Source organism: Cydia splendana, chromosome Z (genome assembly GCF_910591565.1).
Source record: "Cydia splendana chromosome Z, ilCydSple1.2, whole genome shotgun sequence".
NCBI lineage: Eukaryota > Metazoa > Arthropoda > Insecta > Lepidoptera > Tortricidae > Cydia > Cydia splendana.
Genome location: NC_085987.1, coordinates 17,135,869 through 17,146,228, shown reverse-complemented (window position 1 = coordinate 17,146,228; position 10,360 = coordinate 17,135,869). Strand labels below are relative to the sequence as shown.

The window sequence follows — 10,360 nt, the reverse complement described above, 5'->3', positions numbered from 1 at the left end:
CTCTAGACGGTTTAAGAACTTTGTCAGTAGAAAAAGACGCGAAACTCAAGTTTTCTATGGGATGACAACCCTTCGCACCTACTTTTTTTTAATATATTGCCGCTTTTTCTACTGACGGAAACGGCTTGACAGACTATACTACTTTGTATCGAGAATAGTTGTATCCGATATCGGATCGATTAATGTGACAACCTCTTATGCTTTACTGCATTATCTGTGTACGATTTTGACAAGGTAATGACAGCATCATATAAACAAAGAAGATTGGTTAGGTTATGTTTTCATGTTTTGGTTTGATCAAAATTCGTTTTACAAAGTAAACCTCGACTAGTAGTTGAACTTGTTGTTACTTTAATATGTTGAATTCTCGTAGGATAATAAATTACTGCTATTCAAAATCAATATCAAATGCTATTAATAATTCTCATGGAAAACGTACATTTCATAGTGTTGAGTTAAATGATATTCCCAAGATAACTGTGACGGATATTCGAAAGTTATTGAGGCAAAAAGGGTTTCCTGTACAGGATGGCTTTACGTCTCTTACAACTAAATGTACTTTATGTGCCGGGCAGAGTACGTGTGGCGAGAGTAAAGTATACGTTAACAAGACGACTGGTATGTGTATAGCAACTAGGTTTTATCACAGATATTTTAAATCATGATATTTAATATTCGTAAATCGATGTTACCCTTTTAGGATATTTTTTATGCCCCGCGTGTAACGTGCACGGCAGCTGGAGCGTGCTAGAGAAGCATGTGCGGAAGTGTAAGACGGCCCAGGCCACGCGGGAGCACATTGATCGGTGCTTGCAACAGAATGCTCGTTTCCAGGAAGACTGGCTACAACGCGTTAGTCAAACGACATCTTTAGCTGACCTGACTGTACCACAACTAGAGGACTTATCGAACTTGTTTGAATTTACTACATCTTTAACAAACTGCAATGCCGGTAAGGTTTTGTCAGATGTCAGAGTGTCCCAAGACCAGACTACACTATATTTCCCTTTAAAAAACTCTATGGAAAATGTTGTGGGTTATCGTAAAATGCAGGCAGGCAAGGAGGAGGAAGATGAAATTCATGGCTTAGCTTCCGCTGGCCTGTTCTGGTGCAGACCTACTAAAGTGAGCCGGAGTGATCAAGCAGTAATAGTTACTAGCATTAATGACATCTTGCATTTATCTTCTCAAAAGGTGCCTGGTAAGTACAACTGCATTGCATATGCATGTACCTCTGATAAGTCATGCTATTTCCATGTTTTTATCAGTCAACTGCCATATACAACTGCAATATAATATACTATGATGTATGTGATGCTTTTTACACACAGGCACGCATATATGGTTGAACAGCAGTAGCCTGCCTCCAACATTGCTTCCAGTCCTTGAAGGCTACCAAAAACTGTGTCTTTGGGGAGATTGGGAGAACATGCGGGATATTGCTACCAAGTTAGGTGAAGACAGGTGCCGTTTTGTAAGGTTAGTCTCATCTCTAACATAAGGTGCCCTAGTTCTTTAAAAAACCCAAGAGGTACAACAATAATTCACAATGGTCACATAATATTTTGCTTGCATCTTACTCCTACATCCTACTGTTACTATTGTTATCCTACTCTAATGAATTATATCAACTGTACATGATATGATTCGTCCATATAGTATGCCATTTGTTTGTTGTGGTATAGTAGGCCAGTATATTATCCACAATAAGAGTATGTTTGAGCCAGGCCGACAGACGGGCTCGTGACCGCATCGGAGGCGGCGCGGGCGCAACTGTCGCTGCGCGCGCTGGTGTCCGACGCCAAGCCCGCAGCGCACCGCGCCATCACCACCTTCGCCGCGCTCCGGGACGATGTCTATGCCGAGCTCTCCAACATTGACAAGGTGTATTTGTTTTATCCCATTTCTTTCACATTAAAGTTGTCGTATTAATGTAGATATTTTCAACAAGCCCCAGATCATTAACGGTAGTGTTTGCACCCAGGTGCGCGGCGTGAAGTGGCGGCGGTTTCCGGCGCTGACGCGGCTGCTGGGCGGGCACCGGCGCGGCGAGCTCACCGTGCTCACCGGCCCCACGGGCTGCGGCAAGACCACGCTCTGCGCGGAGATGTCGCTCGACCTAGCGCAGCAGGGGGTAACTACAAGTCATTCTCGTAAAGCTTTTATAGGGTTCCGCGATATATACTCACTTACTTACCTACCTCCAGGTGACGACATTGTGGGGCAGCTTCGAGATCCGCAACTCGCGGCTGGCGCGCACCATGCTGCAGCAGTTCGCGGGCGTGCCGCTCGAGCACAACCTCGACCGCTTCGCCACCTTCGCTGACGACTTCCAGAAGCTGCCCATCTACTACCTAGCCTTCCACGGCCAGCAGCCCATCAAGGTCGTTATGGAGGTATGTAACGTGTTTAGTTAATGTGCGTGTCAATAAAAATAGAGTGCATATTTAATTGTACAATTTAATTTTAATTTTATATACCTAAAAATCACCAAAGGATAATAAAATGTTGACAAAGTCTTGTGCCTGAAATCATAGTCAATATTCGCCAGTCATAGACAAATCGAATGAGGATAGGATAGACCAAAGATTTTACTAGTAAAGACAGGCTCGTTCATATAATTTCTCAGCGAAAATGTGTGCACTAACAAACATGTGCAAACGAGATTTTGCACCAACGAACTGGCCCACTCGGTAGTGCCCGTAAGGCCCGTCTTATTATATATACATATTACTAAGTAATATATAAGTCAATGGAATAGACGCGCAAAGCTCAACGCAGATGACGTTGCAATCGTTTAAAAAAAGTCTTTTGATACGCCAAATCCAAAGAAACATACACCACCAACTAGGTACAGATTTTTGTTTGGTTCCTGACGGATTGAAGTATTTTTAATCTGTGGGTTCTAACCTAATTTTTTGGTGTTTATTTCTTAGGCAGTGGAGCACGCTCGCTATATGCACGACATCAGCCACGTGGTGGTGGACAACGTGCAGTTCATGCTGGGCCTGGGCGAGACCGAGGGCGACCGCTACGCGCGCCAGGACGCCGTCGTGGCCGCCTTCCGCACCTTCGCCACCGCGCGACACACGCACGTCACGCTCGTCATGCATCCCAGAAAGGTGACACATAGCTTTTTTTCTCTCTCTCATCTGGTCATCTGATCTGAAATCTTTTTTACCGCTCAGATGAATCGCTACTCATCACTGCCTATGTAAATATCGTGTAAGATAGTGAATACGATAATTATTTATACAGGGGGTTTCCTGGAATAGGAAAAATGATTTAAAATATGTATATACCCTTTAACTGGATAGTAATTTAAGTCCGAAGATATGTGTAACTCCGTTCAAGTATATAAAAAGTTTAAGAAAAAAAAACCCTCGGGAAATCAAGAAACATTTATGCTCGAATAGATGGCGCCATACCTTTGGCCTATACTCGTGTAGATAGTGCCTAAGTTGAAAATAATAAATTAAATAACGTTAGGTACTGCAAATTCAGTGGAATACGTGAAGATGACGTGAGAGTTTTGGTTCCAGTTGCATGAATTTGAAGGATATAACAACAGGCCATAGATCTATGCAACAAGATGGGGCTCCATGCCATATGTCGAACATGAGTTTACTGGCAGTCAAAAAAAAATTTCCCAACAAATTGATTTCTTGCAAAGGTAACGTCCTTCACCCTCCAAAAGGGCCAGACCTTACACCTTTCGATTTTTTTTCTGTAAGGATATCTAAACAGTAGACCTTAATAAACTGATGAAAATACCTCCGTAAATAACTCCGTAAATTTCAAGAGTGCATTCCTGAACTTAAATTAAATAACTTTGTCTAAGACACCGGTATTCTATATGATTAAGAGCGCTATTACATTTCGGCGTTGAGCGAGTTTAGGTATTTTACGCGCTGCGGCAGGCCGCGCGAGCTCAGTATGCCGATCCCTTCTACCACACTCGCACTACAATGATGGATTAAACATTCTTGATCCTTCGCGAAGCATATTGAAATCAACCATAACAACACTAACTGTACTTAACTTTTAAAGTTCTAAAACTGTTATTTGGTAAGTACGAAAATACTAAATGCAGTGCAAATGTACATAGGGGCTGTTCATAAATTACGTCATCTATTTTTGACGATTTTTGACCCCCCCACCCCTCAAATCATCCAAAAATCAAGCTTCGGATGAATCTGTTTCCTCCTACGTCATGTTACCATCATCCGATGTCCAGACCCCCCCCCCCCCCCACTCCTCCCATTTGAAACGACGTAATTTATGAATAGCCCCATACTCGTACTTATGAAGGTATATTACTCGAAAGAAATTATAGGTACCTACTCGCTTATTTACATGTTTCGTCATTGCATTTGGTACCTATAGGTTGTAAAGTTTGTATCAACGAGGGTTTAAAAAACCGGGCAAGTGCGAGTCGGACTCGCGCACGAAGGGTTCCGTACCATAATGCAAAAAAAAAAACAAAAAAAAAAACAAAAAAAAACGGTCACCCATCCAAGTACTGACCACTCCCGACGTTGCTTAACTTTGGTCAAAAATCACGTTTGTTGTATGGGAGCCCCATTTAAATCTTTATTTTATTCTGTTTTTAGTATTTGTTGTTATAGCGGCAACAGAAATACATCATCTGTGAAAATTTCAACTGTCTAGCTATCACGGTTCGTGAGATACAGCCTGGTGACAGACGGACGGACGGACGGACGGACAGCGAAGTCTTAGTAATAGGGTCCCGTTTTACCCTTTGGGTACGGAACCCTAAAAACGAACTGGTACTGAGGATCTGATGATGATTAAGGTGGTCACGGATACCAATCAACCATGTAGTAACATGATTAGGCTCGTTTGATTCGTCTCAACAAGATCTTTGACACTGAAGATACACAGGGTCTGATGATGGAGCTGGAAGGTGGCCACGGGTACCAGTCTATCATGTAACTAAACAACTTCGTGTTTGGGCTCGTTTGATTCGTCTCAACAAGATCTTTGACACAAGACAGTACTCAGGGTCTGATGATGGAGCTGGAAGGTACCATTACCAATCAACCATGCAACTAAACCACATCGTGTCTAGGATCGTTTGATTCGTCTCAACAAGATCTTTGACACTAGGTGATACTCAGAGTCTGATGATGGAGCTGGAAGGTGGTCACCGGTACCAATCAACCATGCAACTGAACCACTTCGTGTTTAGGCTCGTTTTATTCGTTTCAACAAGATCTTTGACACAAGATAGTACTCAGGGTCTGATGTTGGAGCCGGAAGGTGGTCACCGGTACCAATCAACCATGCAACTAAACCACTGCGTGTTTAGGCACGTTTTATTCATCTCAACAAGATCTTTGACACAAGGTAGTACTCAGGGTCTGATGATGGAGCGCGAAGGTGGCGACGGGTACCTGTCTATCATCATCAGCTCCATCATCAGACCCTGAGTAGTATCTTGTGTCAAACATCTTATTGCGACGAATCAAACGAGCCCAAACACGAAGTGGTTCAGTTACATGGTAGACTGGTACCCGTGGCCACCGTCCAGCTCCATCTTACTAACTAACTTGTGTCAAAGATCTTGTTGCGACGAATCGAACGAAGCCAAACACGAAGTGGTTTAGTTGCATGGTTGATTGGTACCGGTGACCACCTTCCGGATCCATCATCAGACCCTCAGTACTACCTTGTGTCAAAGATCTTGTTGCGACAAATCAAACGAGCCCAAACACGAAGTGGTTCAGTTACATGGTAGACTGGTATCCGTGGCCACAGTCCAGCTCCATCATCAGACCCTGAGTACTAACTTGTGTCAAAGATCTTGTTGCGACGAATCGAACGAAGCCAAACACGAAGTGGTTTAGTTGCATGGTTGATTGGTACCGGTCACCACCTTCCGGATCCATCATCAGACCCTCAGTACTACCTTGTGTCAAAGATCTTGTTGCGACAAATCAAACGAGCCCAAACACGAAGTGGTTCAGTTACATGGTAGACTGGTACCCGTGGCCACCTTCCAGTTCCATCATCAGATCCTGAGTACTATCTTGTGTCCAAGGTCTTGTTGAGACGAGTCAAACGAGCCTAAACACGAAGTGGTTTAGTTGCATGGTTGATTGGTACCGGTGACCACCTTCCAGCTCCAACATCAGACCCTGAGTACTATCTTGTGTCAAAGATCTTATAGAAACGAATAAAACGAGCCTAAACACGAAGTGGTTTAGTGGCATGGTTGATTGGTACCGGTGACCACCTGCCGGCTCCATCATCAGACCCTGAGTACTATCTTGTGTCAAAGATCTTGTTGAGACGAATCAAACGAGCCTAAACACGAAGTGGTTTAGTTGCATGGTTGATTGGTACCGGTGACCACCTTCCGGCTCCATCATCAGACCCTGAGTATCATCTTGTGCCAAAGATCTTGTTGAGACGAATCAAACGAGCCCAAACACGAAGTGGTTTAGTTGCATGGTTGATTGGTACCGGTGACCACCTTCCGGCTCCATCATCAGACCCTGAGTACTATCTTAAGTCAAAGATCTTGTTGAGACGAATAAAACGAGCCTAAACACGAAGTGGTTTAGTTGCATTGTTGATTGGTACTGGTGACCACCTTCCGGCTCCATCATCAGACCCTGAGTACTATCTTAAGTCAAAGATCTTGTTGAGCCGAATCAAACGAGCCCAAACACGAAGTGGTTTAGTTGCATGGTTGATTGGTACCGGTGACCACCTTCCGGCTCCATCATCAGACCCTGAGTACTATCTTATGTCAAAGATCTTGTTGAGATGAATAAAACGAGCCTAAACACGAAGTGGTTTAGTTGCATGGTTGATTGGTACCGGTGACCACCTTCCGGCTCCATCATCAGACCCTGAGTACTATCTTGAGTCAAATAAATACATATAGAATGTCAGGTCGTTTCAAATATTTTTAATCCTGTCCGGTAGTTTATTAAACTGTACCATTATAAATTATAATACTATAAAAACAGTGCTAGGATCAAAGTCTCTCGTTGCGGTTTACACGCACACAGTATAGCGTTTTACACGGCGCCCGCCGCACACAATGATAAAAAACCTCGTCGTCGCCGTTGAAAATGTGCGGAGCCGACCGACACACGTCCTGCCTCTACAAGCTCTGCCGCGGCACTGAGCTGGCGCAGCGCGCGTCATCGGTAATATAGAGTAGTTTTCAAAAAATTGCCAAAAAATTATAGTAGAATTTCATAAACACTAATGTATACCAACAGTATAAGCAAACGTTGCAGATTGCTTGAGTATGAAAATGACTTCGATATTAAGTAGATTTTCGTAGGAATTGACACTTGTTTCGGAGAGATAATCGAGTTCGTTTTACTTTGATTTTCTCTTTCTCAAAGGTATGTAGGAAAAATATAGTTTGATATGCCTAAAGTACAGGGTATTAGTAATACAAAATAGCCAGGTTTAGCAGAGTAAAATTCTCAACATTTCCAAATAAGAGCTCGCCATTCAGTGCTTCACGGGGTTTTTCGGAAACGACCATCAGAAAAAAAATCATTACTAATTTAATAAGTCCTTTTTCTAATATTTACAACGATATTTATAAAGATAAGAAGACGCTTTTACTGGAACAAGTACTCATTGTTTCTAATAATGAGCGCAAAGTCCTGAATTTCGTCGACTAGTATCATCAATTTTGCATTATTTCGACTTTTCTTGTAAGAGCGCTCTTAACTCCATTTTGGAGATTATTATGATAAGTTATTAATTTAGTTAGACAGAGTTTAACTTTTTTTTCGTGTTCCATCTTTTAATTTACGCTTAATTTCCAAGCACAAACTTAAGTAATAACAAAATTATAATTTGGGAGATAATTAATATCTCTATTTTAATGTACTTTGCCTACAGGAACGGGAATCGGAAGATCTTTCTACTAGTTCAATATTTGGTAGCGCCAAGGCGTCTCAAGAGGCAGACAATGTTCTTATTATTCAGGTAGGTATAGGGCACATGTCCCCTTGTCCAGATACCAACAGGAACATATCCCATGGCTGGGAAGTTCCCAGCCACCGCCAAGGGCACAAGTAGCACAATATTACATTTTCATTTCTCATGCTCTAAAAGTGGATTGTTTATCAGCTATGAAGCGGGATGAAAGTTATATTTTTATACTAGAGATGCACCGGATAGTCGGTTACTATCCGGCCGGATACCGGATAGTAACATTGCTTGATTTCGGAGTAAACAAAATTGGAATAAGAAACAGGTCAAAACCTGCATATGCGCACCTGAAAAACTGAAATGTAGGTATAGTTCCGCCGGTCGGATACAGAATATTCGACCGATGGTCAGGCCAAATATCCGGTATCCGGCCAAACACCTATCCGTTGCATCTCTAGTTTATACCCTAGGGCTTTTTACTTTCCAATAACTTTTCTTTTTACGATTAGCAATAAAATTTTAGTTCTAAATGTGGTATTTGCTATATAATTTCCGTTATATTTAATTCCCGATTCCATAAATAAAGATCCTTTTACCTAAATTGTTAATTTAAGAAATACTATACAAAACACAAGTATACAATGTGTAACAAAAATAGTGGAAATCTGTTTATGGGCATATTCGGTATCGTATTCTGATTAGGAAAAACTAGAAGAACATGTATTTCACGCGAAAATTTTATGTTTTCTGTGGGGCAGGTCGTCCAAGTCGGCCAAACCTCCATATGGACTTCTTAAACGGATCCCCATTATTTTTGGTGAATATACATGTTTACTTTGTATGGGTTTACGATTAAACCCATAAATGTGGTATTTAAATTTGGTGAAAAGCACCCATTCTGACTCTCTCTATATCCTAAATATCACGGTAAAAATGGCTTTTTATTTCTTGGTTAGCAATCTAGGTAATATTTATTGCCTGCCCTGTTGGTGAAAAATCGCAATGTAGCCGGGGTGTGAGGGACATGCAATCGTACATTTAATATGTAGGTCTTGGTTGTAATTTGTCTTATCTGGTACCTACCCTAAAGTTAGGTACATTTGTGAACGAAATTACCATAATTTCGGTATTTACCTGATATAAGCCACAGTCAAAATTAGATTCAATTATTATGTGTTTTCAGGACAAACGTTTAACAGCAGTGCGCGGCAAAAAATACCTTCAAGTCGCAAAAAATCGGTACAGTGGCGACCTTGGCATCGTACCGCTGGAGTTCGACAAGGAGGCGCTCAGCTACCAGGTCAAGAAGAAGAGCAAGGCCAAGTCGGACGAGCCCGACGCACTGCTCCAGCAGTGCTTCGATGAGTTAGCGGTGGAGCCGCGAGGCGGAGCGGCCCGCCCCGCTCGCCTTCGGCCCGCCGACTCCTACTTGAGCGACATTCTTAACCTCAATAGGACACGATAGTGCACCGACAGGCTTCTCTAACTCTCCTCGATCTGACTGTAGGGTCGTCTAGGTGCCGAGGCAATGATAAACACACGCGTGGATTGCGCGAGGAGTAAATGATTCCTGATTGAATTCTTCTTCTGTGTAGTCACCATTCATTTTGTCAAATTAGAAATGTAAGTACCTATATTGATAATCAAAATAATTAACGATGGCACATGAACTAATAGATTTTTTTTATGTGAGCGAAGCGTGCGTTTTGTTGTCGGTCTTGTAGGTTTACGGTTCCATTAAACAAACTATAAGTGGCAATATTTACTCCACACTCCACAGCAAGTAATACAGTATTTATTTAACCGCCGTATATTATCAGTTTATCACCTTACACATTAAGTCATGTAAATAATTTTTACCGTAACATTTAAGGATAAGAATTTAACACTTAATATTTGCTAAGGATTACATTTATATATATGATGTAAAACATACTCGTAAATTGTTTTATTCCAAATATCCTTCAGTAGGTATGGAGACTATGGAGAGTCGGTTTCTAGTTTGCCTATTATCCTACTTTCACTTCTCTTTTATTCCTGTATACACCGTGGGCTCGAATCCCGACAGATTTTAGAGGTGTGTTCTTTTGACTAGACTTTGAGAGACTTAAATGTCATACTTGCAAAGTTTTTCTGAGGATTTGCAGGTTCCTTTTCTATGAAAAATGGTCAAAAATATGCACACAAAAATAATCGCCTGCTTTAAATGCCGACAACAAAGTTGCAACACAGGATATAAAATGCGTTTGTACGGGACAGTCCGTGGAATGCTCCAAATAATAAAATACTTATATACGATGTACCTAATGTTTTTTTTCTTTCGCCAAGATGTAAAAAGAAATGAAGGCTCCCGCGCAAAACACACACAAAAAAATGTTTTTGAAGTGAAAACTTCTTTAGCGGCGCTGAGCACTTTTTGTGATGGTGA

General features: G+C 41.8%; 1 protein-coding gene across 1 annotated transcript; it reads left to right on the top strand.

Annotated features, from left to right (window-relative positions):
• The first annotated feature begins 259 nt into the window (after positions 1–259).
• Positions 260–9,779, top strand: LOC134804409 (mitochondrial DNA helicase). Its single transcript, XM_063777440.1, has 9 exons — positions 260–618; positions 701–1,201; positions 1,332–1,479; positions 1,728–1,884; positions 1,985–2,134; positions 2,208–2,396; positions 2,937–3,122; positions 7,900–7,986; positions 9,116–9,779. Exons 1-9 carry the CDS (start codon positions 357–359, stop codon positions 9,395–9,397), a joined length of 1,962 nt encoding a protein of 653 aa, XP_063633510.1. The 5' UTR covers positions 260–356; the 3' UTR covers positions 9,398–9,779.
• The last annotated feature ends 581 nt before the right edge of the window (positions 9,780–10,360 follow it).

Excerpts from the sequence above, each read along its gene's own strand:
- LOC134804409 (XM_063777440.1), top strand. The coding sequence starts at position 357 with ATGTTGAATTCTCGTAGGATAATAAATTACTGCTATTCAAAATCAATA. Across the intron at positions 619-700 it reads ATACGTTAACAAGACGACTG|GATATTTTTTATGCCCCGCG; the intron begins GTATGTGTATAG and ends TTACCCTTTTAG. Across the intron at positions 3,123-7,899 it reads TCGTCATGCATCCCAGAAAG|GAACGGGAATCGGAAGATCT; the intron begins GTGACACATAGC and ends CTTTGCCTACAG.